Source organism: Phaeodactylum tricornutum, chromosome 20 (assembly GCF_000150955.2).
Source record: "Phaeodactylum tricornutum CCAP 1055/1 chromosome 20, whole genome shotgun sequence".
Taxonomy (NCBI): domain Eukaryota; phylum Bacillariophyta; class Bacillariophyceae; order Surirellales; family Neidiaceae; genus Phaeodactylum; species Phaeodactylum tricornutum.
The window spans coordinates 433,612-447,937 of record NC_011688.1 but is presented as its reverse complement, the minus strand read 5'-3'; the positions used below and the strand labels follow the sequence as shown (position 1 = coordinate 447,937).

General features: G+C 50.0%; 7 protein-coding genes across 7 annotated transcripts; 3 read left to right on the top strand and 4 right to left on the bottom strand.

The window, feature by feature from the left end:
• Positions 1 to 276: 276 nt before the first annotated feature.
• Positions 277 to 624, bottom strand: Hlip1 (high light induced protein 1; the record flags this gene model as incomplete). The annotated part of the gene is made up of 1 exon (XM_002183575.1): positions 277 to 624. The coding sequence occupies one exon, from the start codon at positions 622 to 624 to the stop codon at positions 277 to 279; it is 348 nt and encodes a 115-aa protein (XP_002183611.1).
• A 1,052-nt stretch (positions 625 to 1,676) lies between these two features.
• On the bottom strand, positions 1,677 to 2,695 carry PHATRDRAFT_49055 (predicted protein). The gene has a single exon (XM_002183574.1). The coding sequence runs from the start codon at positions 2,677 to 2,679 to the stop codon at positions 1,909 to 1,911; it is 771 nt and encodes a 256-aa protein (XP_002183610.1). The 5' UTR covers positions 2,680 to 2,695; the 3' UTR covers positions 1,677 to 1,908.
• Positions 2,696 to 4,522: 1,827 nt separating this feature from the next.
• On the top strand, positions 4,523 to 7,084 carry PHATRDRAFT_49054 (predicted protein; the record flags this gene model as incomplete). Its single annotated transcript, XM_002183713.1, has 1 exon — positions 4,523 to 7,084. The coding sequence occupies one exon, from the start codon at positions 4,523 to 4,525 to the stop codon at positions 7,082 to 7,084; it is 2,562 nt and encodes an 853-aa protein (XP_002183749.1).
• A 148-nt stretch (positions 7,085 to 7,232) lies between these two features.
• PHATRDRAFT_49053 (predicted protein) lies at positions 7,233 to 9,607 on the bottom strand (the record flags this gene model as incomplete). The annotated part of the gene is made up of 4 exons (XM_002183573.1): positions 7,233 to 8,596; positions 8,685 to 8,749; positions 8,818 to 9,276; positions 9,429 to 9,607. 4 exons carry the CDS (start codon positions 9,605 to 9,607, stop codon positions 7,233 to 7,235), a joined length of 2,067 nt encoding a protein of 688 aa, XP_002183609.1.
• A 251-nt stretch (positions 9,608 to 9,858) lies between these two features.
• Positions 9,859 to 11,124, top strand: PHATRDRAFT_49052 (predicted protein; the record flags this gene model as incomplete). Its single annotated transcript, XM_002183712.1, has 1 exon — positions 9,859 to 11,124. Exon 1 carries the CDS (start codon positions 9,964 to 9,966, stop codon positions 11,122 to 11,124), a length of 1,161 nt encoding a protein of 386 aa, XP_002183748.1. The 5' UTR covers positions 9,859 to 9,963.
• Positions 11,125 to 11,578: 454 nt separating this feature from the next.
• Positions 11,579 to 12,661, top strand: HAD2 (3-hydroxyacyl-coenzyme A dehydrogenase; the record flags this gene model as incomplete). Its single annotated transcript, XM_002183711.1, has 2 exons — positions 11,579 to 11,743; positions 11,837 to 12,661. The coding sequence occupies 2 exons, from the start codon at positions 11,579 to 11,581 to the stop codon at positions 12,659 to 12,661; spliced, it is 990 nt and encodes a 329-aa protein (XP_002183747.1).
• A 202-nt stretch (positions 12,662 to 12,863) lies between these two features.
• Positions 12,864 to 13,834, bottom strand: Lhcr2 (protein fucoxanthin chlorophyll a/c protein). Its single transcript, XM_002183572.1, has 2 exons — positions 13,632 to 13,834; positions 12,864 to 13,517 (listed from the first exon to the last, which is right to left on the bottom strand). Exons 1-2 carry the CDS (start codon positions 13,770 to 13,772, stop codon positions 13,008 to 13,010), a joined length of 651 nt encoding a protein of 216 aa, XP_002183608.1. The 5' UTR covers positions 13,773 to 13,834; the 3' UTR covers positions 12,864 to 13,007.
• Positions 13,835 to 14,326: the final 492 nt, after the last annotated feature.

Below are 14,326 nucleotides of genomic sequence, written 5' to 3'. Positions count from 1 at the left end.
ATTTTTCTAACATTTAAAGGGCAAGGCTAAGATGTGAAAATTGTACCCGTGTCTCGGCTGACAATCAAGTTGTTACGTCCCGTTCGCGCATCATTGGCCATGACAATGCTCTACATCTAGTTCCCACTCGCGACATTTGAAAAAAATGGAATCCTCATATTAGTACAAGTTATAACATTAGTAGGTGGGAGGGGAATACGTGTACAGGAAAAGAACGCGTCGACGCCGAGAATGCGAATCGTTTTCGCCACCCAACGGGAGCGCCGTGGTCTAAATTTACGAGAATCGGGACACACTCTCGACAACTTGTTCCCATATGCTTTCTCCGTTGAGAATTTCCCCCGCTAGTAAGGAGAGCGCACCGATCATGGCGATTCGGCCGACGACGAGTTCGACCGTATCCAATGCATCGCGGGATTGCCGTGGACGGCGCAAGGGTAGCGTCTCCCAGGACGGTAAGAGTAGGCCTTTCTCGGTTTCCGATGGCAACGTGCTGTGTCTCAGCGTCGTTTTCAAAGGTCGATGGGTGTGGCGGCAAGGTGCAGGGCGAAAAATCCGAGGAGTCGTCACCCCGAACGATTCCGACAAAGACAGTCGAGTCATCAGGATTAGGAGAGTCAGCATTTGCGCCCATTTCCTGGACGGAAACAAATTTGCATTTGTGGAAGCCGTTTGATCGTCAATAACAGAATAAAATATGGTAGTATAGATTACAACACAATAAAGCCGAGGGGATACTTGGTAGCCCTCTGCGTTCGAAATGGAACCAGTAATGGCAGAGTTATGTGGGGACGAACGAGATCGGCAGAAGTTCCGAGAAGATGGGTGCACTGGCGTGGTCGACATCACTCACAGTCAGTCAGTTCTGGCGGAAAGAAGACTGCCTGAGCAAGTCCAAGAAGTCCTTCTTGCGTGGTACAATACTTACGCACACGAATACTTTTGGTCGCGCATTTATGCCGTTGTCGGGAAAGGAAAATTTCGAATTTTGAAATATTTCAAAAAGTTTTTACCGTTTTTCCTTACCTTGACGTTGCTCCCAAATTCCTGCCGTTTGGACACATGCCAGGGGACGATACATCGTACTATTTATGTGCGGCACTTTGACCATACTTTGTCAACTCAAAAGCAGACGGATGAGCTTATGGAGTACATGTTGGTTCCTCTCCGTTCCCAACAGTTGTCACAGCGAAGTTTTGCAGGAAAGGAGCATAACCCTTTATCACTGACAATGGCTTGGTTTGCTTGCCCTTAAAACAGTTTCACGTCAATAACAAACAAGTAACGCAAACAAATGTTTGTGACCGTGAAACAAGTTTTTGCAGTCCAATCAAATGATTTGGTTCGTGGAACTGCGGCCGAGCTGGCATTCCTCGTACATTAACTGTAAATACTTTCCTACTTTTTCTCTTGAGAGAACATGGGCCTGTTTAGATGAGGCATGACGTAGAACAGAAAGGAATTCTATTCCGTTCTTCCCTCAAATGTCACTAAGTTACTCCGATTTTTTCTGAAGACGTTTTCTTTTTTGATCAAACGTCACTCCTACTGTTTTGCAGCCCCCGATCAACAGCGGAGAAATTCAACCTATGGTCGTGATTCTGAAGTTTCCAACGTCTCAGAGCTGACGGGCAACATCTCGACGAACATAGCGATCACGATCAATTTTGTACCAATTGCTTCCAACGCAACCAGGTAGGTCAATACTAAGCCGACCGCACGATTCTAAATGCAAATCTTCTTCACATGACGTTTCGAAGGCTCCACACCAAGTCTACGTCAACTATCCGGTGTAATCTCACTCGATCATAACTATTTTCGTCGATATGCGATGTCATTAATATAACACAAAAAGGTGATGATTACAGCTGCAACGTATCCCTAGACAAAGCGTAACGCACATAGAAATCAAGCTGCCGCAGCGTTGCGGCTATTGCAGAGCTGAGGTTTGTCAAAGTTTTGGGCAATTTCGCTCAGTAACACCAGGTTCTGATAGGATTTCACCGCCCTCCACTGTTCACCACCCGATTCCTCCAGAATCTGAATCTGACAGTGCAGCACGGCGGCAGTGACCAAAATTAAGCAGGGATTGCACTGCAACAAGTATTCCAAAGTGTCGGGTCCGTCGACTTGCATGAGATGGCCCAGAGTTTGCCGAGCAAAGCTCGACAATTGAAAGGCACCGTCACGGATCCGCTGCACAAAGCTGGAGGAGTTGGCGAGGCTAGACATGGATAGATGCGCCACAGCAAAGTTGTGCAGAAGGATTGCACTGTGTACATCAACACATTGATCTTCCGCGTCAAAGACTTCGATCTTGATGACAAAGTTGACCTGCCGGTTGCACGGAGTTGAAGTTCGGAGAAGCACCGAACGTAATGCTTCGAACTCGACGTTGTGCGGGACAATCTCGACATTAAGTGAACAAGGCTTTTCAAGTTTGGAGCTCGCCAATTTAGAATAAGCTCGGCTCAACTTGGCGTCAATGTCGTAGGAGCCGGGGTGGAGGTGATGAGACGAAGGGAAAACTCGTTTCATCACGAAAATAGCGTCTTTCAAGGTATCCAATGCAGCACGATAGGCACCTCTTTCGAGCAACGAAACGCCCATATCATTCAAAGCAAGAGCGCCTCTGTAAAGTGTGCAAGTGCCTGAAGGGAGGAGAACAGGTGAAACCATTTTTGAAGGTTCTTGGCTTTTCCCGTCGAATTCGCGTTATTATGATGCGAAAAATCTGGAGATGAAAAACAACTCATACAAAAGCTGCGATCAGCTGTACGCGATTTAGAGCCAGAAACTGTTGGGAATTGATTTTCCGGCGTTCGGAAATGCGCAAGAACTAACCATCCCAAACAGCCTTCAAGAGCTATATAATCTGAACAAACCTCTCATTTCAAACAATGCAAGAAACGGAAGCCAATCGATTTCGCAAGTCTATTGACGGGACTGTTATATAAAAATACCCCGAAAGCTCCCTTCGTTTATATGAGATGCATGGCACATATTTTCTTGGACAAGACCTAAAAGGCACGATTCCTAAACAGAGAGATTTAAAAAACCCAAGAAATAGAATGCTGAACACTGATTCAAACGCTGTCGAATCAATTCGACAAAGCCTGGATAAATAAAGTGGACGTCTTTCCAGTTAGTGACCTAGGTCAGAAGCACTACATAGTTTTCACAGAAGCGAATCGGAGTGAACGAAAACGCCTATAAGGATGGACATTCGGCGTTCGTCGTTTATGGCATCGATAGGCCTTGATTCTATGACGGATTTATTTGATTCTGGGTTATCATTGTAACTGCAAGGTTCAAGCTTTTTGATCTTAGAAAGGATGACGAGAAAGGTCATGAAGCGAAAATTGAATCTTTTCAAAAGTGTCTTTGAGAGGGTTTGAGGGTAAAAGAAGCAAAAGGGGCATATTGGGACTGCGTAGTGTTTTGCTTAGAGTTAGGAAGCATCCATTACAGCAATACCACTAACAAATTCTCTCCAAACCTCTGTTGGCTTCTGAAAATCGCGGAGAAACAATCTGAATTCTCGTTCTTACTACGACGCTGTTCAAGACAGGCAAGATAATTTTAAACGGAACCGGCATTTCGGAAACACCGCGAACGGCAAGATTCGACTAAACGTAAAGTCTGGTGAAGGCAATGCGTTCCCAAATCACACGAAACTTACTGCTGAACATTCGGATATTGAATGATGGAGGGTGCATGTACTGTTGACGAAAATTGAAATCAGCCGAAAAGCGTTTCGACGAAAACCTGCACAAAGACACAGCTGGACGGGGATTAACAGGAAATTCCGCTCTTTGAGATTTCTGCTCGCTCGCTCGCGCGAAAGCCAAAATTTTCTGTGTATCATAAGAAGATACTGTTTAAATACTAATGGCTAGTTCGTCACTTTACATACGACGAAAAGACATTTTTAAGGGGGGACAAAATTTCAACGGACGGCGGTCCAACCAATTTATAGCGAACGTCCGAAGGACGAATCGATCTTGGGGAACGACTCAACCGATGGGGCTTGTATTTTGCTGTCATGATCGATTCATGGGCGTTTTATATGTATCGTCTTCTTACGATTTCGCGCAACTAAACAATCTCTATCGGTGTCAACTTATCTTCGTACTATAAAATAAGTCATAATACGGAATAGCGATAAGGATTGTGACAAAGATGCCATAGCAGCTTTAAAAGTGCCGAAGGGCAAAATGACCCGACCCATCCACCCCACCCCGTCCAACACTTAAACGATTCCCCGGCGACAGATTCTACCGGACAAGGGAGATGAACAGGTCCTTCATCAAAGGAACAGTTGTCTTGGCGAAAGCATCGGCAAGTTATTCTATATTTTCACTCTAGGTCTTCATTAAAGGACTAGACAGTATTGGTGACGGCGTTGGAACAGCTTTCGTTACAAGGCTGATTTGATTACGTTGCAGGAGCCATCGAAAATAGCCTTGGAAAGGCTATTGATCTTCGTTTACGTCTTTCGGTAGCTCTCATAGTCGCCACAATGTCTCGCCCATATGATGGCCAGACTCCAGCAGAGCAGGCAACTTTCGCTCGTGAAGAGCTTATGCATCTGGATGAGGAATCTATGATGGACGACTACAACGACGACGAGACGGAGAATAACCAAAGTTTTCTCAATTTGCTCCCGGAAGACGACGAAGCCGGAAACGACGACCCGGCACAGCTCTTTGCCATTCTTGAAGATGCCATCAATCAAACCGCCAAACAAACAGGCGATACAGGGCGAGCTTTAACGGCGGTAGAACAACAGCAAAAGCGCGAAAACGCGGAACACACGTGGGACCGCGTGCGGCGCTGGATGTGGGCGCATCCGCAAGTGGAACAACGCCAAGCCGCCGCGTTTATTCGCGGGCAGGCCGACGCCACAGCGTTGCATCTCATGTGCAAACTGCATAATCCTCCCGACGATATTATCCAAGCCATCGTCGACTCCGCCGTCGATGTTGTGTCCTGGACGGACGCGCACGGTTGGTTGCCTTTGCACCATGCCTGCGCTAACGGAGTGTCTCCGGAAACCATGAAAGTCCTCGTGGATGCCTATCCCGCCGGTAAGCTGCAACAGGACAATATGAGGCGAACACCGCTCCACTTTTATGCCACGCGGAATTCCGATAGTACGGTTATCATGACAACTAACACCGAACTCCTGGCTGACGATGGCGCGGCCGAACTCACCGATCGTGGCGGCATGTTACCCATGCATTACGCGTGTGCGTACGGGACCGACCCGGCCGTACTCGAAGTCTTGGCTCAGGTCTACCCCGCCTCTCTCACGGCCAAAGAAAACAAGGGTCGAACGCCGATGCATTTGGCCATGGTAAATGCTCACCGCGACGCCAGTCCGAACGTGATTCATTTCTTATTGGAGTACGCTGAATCCCGAGCGACCGTCAACGTACGCGATCAAGACGGTTACCTACCCTTGCATTTGTTGGCTCTCGGTCTCAAAGGATACACGGCGGATGAATCCACCAAACGCAGTAACGTGAGCGCTTGCTTGAGTATGTACATGGACGCGGAGCCTCAAGCCGCAGCCGACTTTTTGACGGCGATTCAGGATTTGCCGGATTGGCTTCAAGATACTGCAGTCGTATCGAAACACGTGCGGAACGTTTTGAACTACAAAATTGTTCAGCCCTTTCCCACGTCTATTCTCATGTTGGACGGATACTTTCTGATTGTCCTGATTGTATGTTTTGCGTTCTCGACGAAATATTATATTGATTTCCTCTTCGAGCCGGAGAGCAACAAAACAGACATTGACATTTACATTGTGTTCCTTTTCATTGGAGCGTCGTACTTTTTGATGCGCGAGCTGGTACAAGTGGCTTCGTTGGTTAGTCTCGGCAGTTTCAGTAGTTGGTGGTCAGACGCCGCCAATTGGTTGGATGTTGGTGTAATTACAATGGTTTACTACTACGCCATCTGTATGAGCATGGACAGCCCAGTGGATAGAAATCTTTTTCGAAGTGGCGCCGCCTTTGGACAAGGAATTCTGTACGTGGCAGTCATCGTTTATCTCAAAAGCACATACGTCGACTTTGCCGTATTCGTGGGTGGCGTACTGTACGTCGTACAACGGCTAACGGCATTTCTGACTGCCGTGGGTGTTATCTTGTTGGCCTTTGCCCAAATGTTCTACTTTATATATGTGGATGGCGAAATGTGCACCAACAGGCTGCAGCCCGATGATCTAAACTACGACGCAGACCTTGACTGTCGCTTTTCTCATTGCTCCTTTGAAGAATCCCTTCTGCGAGTGTACAGCATGATGATGGGAGAGATCGGAGATGAAAAACGCTATTCCGCGGGCCCGACGAGTCTAGTGGCACAGATATTGTACGTCGGCTACGCCTTTTTGGTTGTCATTCTGCTGTCGAATGTTCTTATTGCCATTGTCACCGATAGCTACGAAATTATTCAGAACGACCGCGCTGCGATTGTATTTTGGACGAATCGGTTGGATTTCGTGGCCGAGATGGATGCCATCACGTACGGAGCACAGCGTCGCCTTGGTTGTTTTCGAAAAAAGAAGGCGCCCATGCAGGTAGAGGAAATTCCCAATGCCCCGGGATTAGTCTCGGATGACTACAATGACAGGAATGGCTCTTCCGACTTCTTTCGATACGGTTGGCAACAAGTCATGCTCTTGTTTGACGCAAACCTGTACGAAGAGATCGATCCTATCGAGTCGCTGGTGTACAATATTTTTCGAATCGCTTGTATTGTTTTCGTTATACCGTTGTGGTTGATCATGGGCGCGGCAACTGCTGGGTGGTTATGGCCTCCACAAGTACGAGAGGCTCTATTTTGTCAGAAAGGCACGACCACCTCTCGTTCGGAGATTGAGCGCAAAAAACTCGAGCAGCTGCGAACTATTCAAACCGATCTGACATCATTGAAGAGTGATATAGTGCGAGAAATGACTAGCGATCGCGACGAAATGATACGAATGAAGCTGGAAGTGGAAGGAGTCCAGGCAGAAGTCTTATCCGATCTAATACAAGTTCGAGAGCTTATCACGTCGCTTCTTGGAACTTAAGGACTCACGTATCTAGTAAGAACTAAGGTGGAATTAAGTTTTGATGTATTTAGTGACCACTATTTACTGTTAGTATGTTCGTATGATCCATCCAACAAATGACTAGGTTGGTATAAGTTGCAGATTGCATCAAAGTGGTAACATATTTCTAAATAGGTTTCTTGAGAGTCCGTCTCTGAGGCAAAACTTTTACGTCCGCTATGGATGAGAGATGACAAATATCAGTCCCCCACGATTCGAGCGACTGAAGAAAGCCATCTTTGTTTCCGACAAAGACGTCAGGACTCTCCAAAAGCCTCTCATGAATCCAACGAGCGGTTTTACGTCCCTGGTCCGCTAACTTTTTTCTCAGTTTGTTGTACTTGGGTTGGCAAATATCGAGCGTTTCGGGATACGCTTTGTTTCCGACAAAGTGGTTGGTGTTCTCACGGCCAAAGGGCTGGAACGGAGTCTCCAGACCAAGGTAGCTCTCAAGGCCTTTCCGAAATACCAAACTGTTCGTCGGATCCCTGTCCTCAATTTGATCAAGGGTGTATAGAAAGACTTGCATTTCGCTAGGCTTCACCCCCATGTATTTGCGACCGGCGTATTGCTGAAGGTCAATGGTTGACATATTGGTCTTTCCGAGCTGCATCAAAAACAAGTCAAAACGGACCGCTTCCAAGGAGACGCCTTTCCAAGCCTTGCCGGTCCGAACGATCTCATCAAAGCTGGGTATTGACTGGTGGGACCGCTTGTCGTAAACTTCCGTTACACGGTAGTTATAAAAGCTTTGCAACAGTTCCGTCGGGTGACGCAATCCAACAATGAGTTTGGCCGACGGTGAATGTCTCTGCAGCCGCGATAGCGATACAGAGTTGCTCAGCATCGTGGGGCATTTGATACCGCGTTTGACGCTCCTCAACGGAGAGAGTTCGGCAACGGCCGCGTTCAAGTCTTGCTGCGCCCGACTCTCGGATAGTGGAACGTGCGCGACACTACAGCGTTCCGAATTGGCAATGTCCATTTCTTCGTGATCCCGAAAGGCGTATAATAGTGTCGTGGTACCGGTTTTGGGAAAGCCCGCCACGACAAAATCCAGCGGTGTAGACGCGTCTGAGTTTCCCGACCGCGCATGCTCAACCCTTGCTTCCCGGAGCTGTCGCTGACCAAACACCATGGGTGCACCGGGACGACGACTCCGAGGCAAGCTTTCGGGAGCATTGGGAACGCCACGATCAGTATTTAGTCGGGACACGTGCAAGGCAGCTAAAATCATTGCCACCACGGCTCCCGTACACAAGGTAACGGCTGCATTGGAAAGCTGCGAGGCAAGAATGGAGCGTCCGCGGCGTCGGCGTAATTTCCGAGCGAGAAGTAAAGGATCCATGGTGAAATTATGGTGGTTTTGAACGCTACGATTGGTTCCACTCTGGCATAAAATGAGCCCTTTTAGTTTCCGCAAACTCTGCACCACCCAACATTGGGGGTTTTGGAATTGCGTTTGTGTCTGCTCCCAACCATTTTCCATCACTGGAAATGGTGTGACTCTGAGACCGGTTGGAAAAAAATAAATAATGAACAAGCTCCGGATTCACCTCCAGGGCGAAGCCAGTCGTACCCAGCGTTTCCAAACGGCGAGAGCGCCGTTGCGGACAACTCACAGGCCCAATCGTGATCGGACAACTAGAAAAAGTCTCGGACGAGTCCAACTAGAATTAGTTTTCGACTATAGGTAACGCTACACTGCCTACTTGTTGGGACCGATTCCGGTATCCTTGAACCATTCACGACGTTCAATTTCGTCCTCGATTTCTTCGTGAATAACGGGGTAATTCACCTTCATATCAAAGACGGTAGTATCGCTGGTTGTTCGGTTGTTCTTTTGAAAAGCCAACTCGGCTTCCAGTACGGGCAAGAGTTCTTGGTGCATGGCGTCGAGTTCCTGTAGGTAGGCGATTTTCTTGGCCGTCAACTCCTGTTCTTCCGGCGCCCACTCGTGCGTTTCCGCCGGCGCTTGATTGGACTTGTAGAAGGCTTCGAGCGAGTCCACCAGACTTTTATCGCGAACGGCACTCTTGGCCTTGCCGAAATCAATTGGCGTCGGCAAGGTGGCGTACTTTTCCGCCATGGAATCCGACAGCGCCACCCACGATTTGAGCTTGTTGAAGGAGGCGGCTACTTGAGGAGAGCAACTCCAGACATGGCGGGACCTAATGTGGACACCAGCACGATGATATGTAGAGAGATGGGGAACGGTGTGAGCGAGGGTATGCGGTAAGTGCGTACGCTACGGAATTGGAGGATTGCGGCGGAAGTGTCCGCCGCGGCGCGGCCAAGGAAAGGAACCTTTGGTTTTACCTACCAATCAATTTCCACCCGATGGGCGACTGATTGCACCACCTTGCGGGATGCAGCAGATGCACTCATTTTCGACCAAGGTTGGGTAAGAGATACACACACGACCACGACAATGGCCGTGATGAAAAGAATTTTACCAACAAGGCCAACACCAATCTCTTGCGGAGAGCCCCTCCCATACATGGCACGCTGCGTCGAAGGGTGACGACAGGGAAGTCAGCGAGGAGGAGGGTGCCGTATGCGTAGAAAGTCTACCGGAATGGTACGTACTTGTGGTCGTTGAGGCGGATACATTACATCTAAAAAAAAGAACACGCACCCGAAAGTGCTAGCGTTGGAATATTCTGTGCGGGACGTTACCCGGAAACAAAACAAGTGTTTCGAGTTCTTCGTGTCCCGTTCGACCATGACGATGCCCGGCCAGAGTTCGAACACGAAAACGTACAGTCCATACGAGACGCCCTCACAGGCAGTCACATTCTTGCTCTCTCTCTCATTCGCATAGTTCCCCTTCCGCAACAACACTCGTGAAGTCCGTCATGTTTCGTCCTTTATTCGCGACGCCCTTCAAAAAGCCGTTGGGAGCTTTCCTACGACCTCCCAGTGTTCCAAGGACCGTTTACGCCGACTCGTCCCGTCGACCGCTCCGCGCGAGACTCTTTTGTTTCGAAGCTCCATCAATCCGCGTGTATTCCCACTGGAATCGTCCCGTCCGTGCATCTTCCAATACCTACACACGTACTGCGGTATCTACCCGAGTCAACACCCGGTCTGGGACGCTGTACGGCTCCCCAGTGCTTCAGCGACTCGGCCCGTTCCACAACGGACTATCTCCACATCTCGGAGCCGTGGCACACTTTTCCTCCTTCTTCGGTGGTGGCAAGCGTCCACCATCCAACAATCGCATCGCACAAGGCGCTGGAATGCTCGGTGCCGCCTCGGTTCTCTTTGGAAAAACCAAATACGTTCTGGCCGCGCTCAAACTCACCAAGTTGGCCTCGCTCGGCAGTATGGTGGTCACGATTGGTACCTACAGTATGTTCTTTGGGTTACCCTACGCCGCCGGCATGGTCGGACTCATTACGGTGCACGAGTGCGGACACGCCCTCGTCATGCTGCAACGCGGCATTCCCTTTTCTCCCATGGTCTTTATGCCCTTTATGGGCGCCGTGATTGCCATGAACCGCTTGCCCCGGGACGCGTGGGAAGACGCACTGGTGGCCTTTGGCGGACCCGTCCTGGGTTCCGTCGGAGCCGGAGTCGTGGCGGTCGGAGCCCACGCCACCGACTCGCAACTCCTATTCGCCCTGGCCGATTTCGGTTTCATGATCAATCTCTTTAATCTCATGCCGATTGGCTCACTGGACGGGGGTCGTATTGCTGGAGCCTTGTCGCCCTACGCCGGTGTGGCGGGCTTGGGACTCGGCGGCCTGATGGTTTACACCGGGTCGGTGCAAAATCCTATTTTTTATCTCGTTCTACTCGCCGGAGGCTACGAAACCTTTATGCGCTTTTACGATCCCACCCGTATGCCACCAAATTACTACAAGATTTCATCGACCCAGCGAGCCGTACTGACGGGGGGATACTTTGGTCTCGTTGCGGCCCTGATTGTGGCCATGGACGCCAACCAACGCTTCCGCAAGTCTCCGGAAGTATTGATGCGCGAAAAGGAAATGTCCTGGGATCACCGGTACTGAGGAACCAAAAAGGGAAACAACCTTTGATTGGACGGGACCGGTGGTGGAGACGCCGTACCAACCCCGTTTCTGGGTTTCCACAACCGACCCGTTTGTAGCCTTTTGGAATAGCGGTTTGGATCTGTTTTTTTTGAAACTCCTTGTGCGACACTGTAGGTACAACTAACGTTAGGGAGGGCAGGCAAAGCAGTAAGGTGAATGGTTTTTGCCGTTGTAAATGGGGATACCGCCCTTTGCTCGTACGATTCGATGCATGATTTTCGCCCGAGCTTCCATTTTGTCACGTGTAGTTAGTTAGGGGTCGGGGGCCCACCGGCGGATGAGAACGAGACACGGCGACGCGTCACATTTTGACAGACAACCAAGAAATCCAAAGACTTTGCGTTCGCCCGTTCCAGCCATCGACCAACGCTTGTGCAAAAACACAAGGATTCTATATCCAACGTCCAGTATCATGCACATGCCAACCATCTCACGCATCGCGACTCGCGCTTGCAAAGGTCCATTGGGTCGTGGACGACTCGAAGAATCGGGATGGCGATCTTTTTCGGCATCTTCTTCCTTCGACAAACTTGGGGTAATTGGTCTCGGTTTGATGGGGCACGGTGTTTGTCAAGTTGTACGTATACAGAAGAAAGGAAGCGGTTGCGGAAGACACCAGTAAGGCTATTGGCGCTGGCTCTGACTCCTTTTGACACGTTTTGAAACTCAGGGTGCCGCTTCAGGAATCCATTCCGAAGTCATTGCGTTCGAGCCCGAACAGCAGTACCTCGACCGCGGAAAAGATCGTATCGAAAAATCCATCGCCAAGCTTGTTTCCAAGGGGAAAATGACGCAAGAAGCAGCCGATGAGACTTTGGGGAAAATCACCTTTACGACCGACATGGCTCAGCTCATGGATACCGACTTTATCGTGGAAGCCGTCATTGAAAACATCAATTTGAAACGAGACCTGTACTCGGAATTGGGACAAGTCTGCAAACCAGAAACTATCTTTGCTTCCAACACGTCTAGTCTGTCCATATCCGAAATGGCTGGTTTTTCTGGTCGCCCCCAGAACTTTGTGGGAGTCCATTTCTTCAATCCCGTCCAGCTCATGAAACTGGTGGAAGTCATCCACACCGACCAGACCGATCCGGCCGTTTTCGACAAGGCCTACCAATGGGTCCAAGACATTGGCAAGGTGCCGGTCTCGTGTGGCGACACTCCCGGTTTCATTGTCAACCGTCTGTTGGTACCCGCCTTGATGCAGGCCATGCTCATGGTGGATCGAGGCGAGGCGTCGGTGCGAGACATTGACGTGTCTATGCAACTGGGCGCCGGTCACCCGATGGGACCCTTGCACTTGGCCGACTATATTGGCCTCGATACGTGTTGCTTTATCGTCAAGGGATGGGTCGAACTCTTTCCGGACGAACCGGCCTTTGTTCTGCCTAAAATTCTGCAGACCAAAGTGGCCGCGGGCGAACTGGGACGGAAAACGGGCAAAGGATTTTATCACTGGGACGGTGACAAGAGAGGAGATCCGGTGGAGTAATAATGTAGAAAGTGTCATTATTGAGGCTACACCCCTAGTGATGCTTTGGCTACCTGTAAATACAGTTAAAATGGTGAATCGTTTTGGTTGGCAAGAGGAAATGGTTGCATTGGGAAATATACGCGACAAGTGGTTGAAAGTCCGAATCGTTGGCTCGAAACCCTCTTTACGGTACATTTACTACCTACCAACACGCACACATACGCAAAGGTAAACACACATGCTACGGGTAGAAATAGCTATTACATCCGTACGAGAACGTTCTAGCTAGAATGGAAACCCAGAACGTGTGATTGTGTGTACGTAGGTAGGTAGACATACGTATCTCTTTCTCTCACTTGCGTTGTTAGTTGAAGGTGGCACTCAAGTTCTCGAAGGCTCCCTCGTGGGTCGTCCAGCTCTGCATGAGTTGCCCCGCGGCGGCGAACATGGCGAGACGTCCGTTCTTGACCTCGTTCAAGGAGTACTTTTCCCACTTGGCGGGATTGTTCTTGATCTTCAAGGGATCGAGTCCGAAATCCCCCGGAGCGCGTTGTCCACTTTCCCGTCCGGTGGTGATAGCGATTCCGGTGATCATCTCGACCAGTCCGGTCATGATAAAGCCAAAGGCGATGTATTGCGGGTGAGCCTGCCAGAGCTGCCAGAAGGCGTCGGTCTGCGATTTGGCCGTGGCCATTTCGCAGCCGGGGGCGGGCCCGAAGAGCTCGACCCAGAGGACACCGGCCACGGCCATCATGGCGACGCGGCAATGCTTGATCTCGGCCTCGCGGAGCCAGTACAGGTCCACGCCAACTCCTTCAATAGTGGACAGACCCAAAGGATCGAAACCGACATCGCCAGCCATGGATCCGTCGAGCTGCAGGAAAACGAATGCGGGAAAACGAGCGCGGGTGTGAGTGTACAAAGATATGGAAGAAGGATGCATTGCCATGCGTAGAGACGCTCGCACGAAAGGTAACGACGTACTTACCAAATCGGGACGATTCATGAAAGGCAGAGATTTGCTGCGCTCCGCGTTCAAGGAGGTCACCACACGGGTGTTCGACTGCGCCGGAGCAAAGGCGGAAGCACTCGCAGCCAGAGTAGCAGTGAGAACGGCAAACTTCATCATGGTCAATGAAAGTAAAAAAGAAGAGTGTCTATCAGATAGGGAACCTGTTGGTTAGACGCGGATGTGTGTATGTATGTGACGGGAGTCGGTGGGGGGAGACGGGGTTCCGTTTGGAAAAAGGGTGCTGGAGAGTTGGTTGCGAGCGAGAGGTGTCGGACAGAGAACAAACTCGGGGTGTTTTTTTTGCATTGGAACAAGCACTCGAGCCCTGTGTTTACTGCCTGCACTGTCCCTTAGTTTCCGCAGGCGCGAAGAAACGTGCAGTTCACCGAACAACGTGGCTAGAGAGAGAGAGACCGATATCCGTCTCGGTTTCGATTGAACCGAGCCAAGCGCTCTCGTTCCCCCGGATGCGCGACGTGACGTCGAGCGACCAGGAAGGTATCTATCGCAAAAGATCGCAGCAGTGCAGTTCAACCTGTGTCTGTCCGTCGTACAGCGGATCATCCCAATGTCCCACTGGATGTCTGTCTGGTTTACACGCGGGATTCGAAAGAATCGTTGGGACATGGAACGTGTGTCGTCCGGTCGCCGTGCGAAACTTACACTGTCCA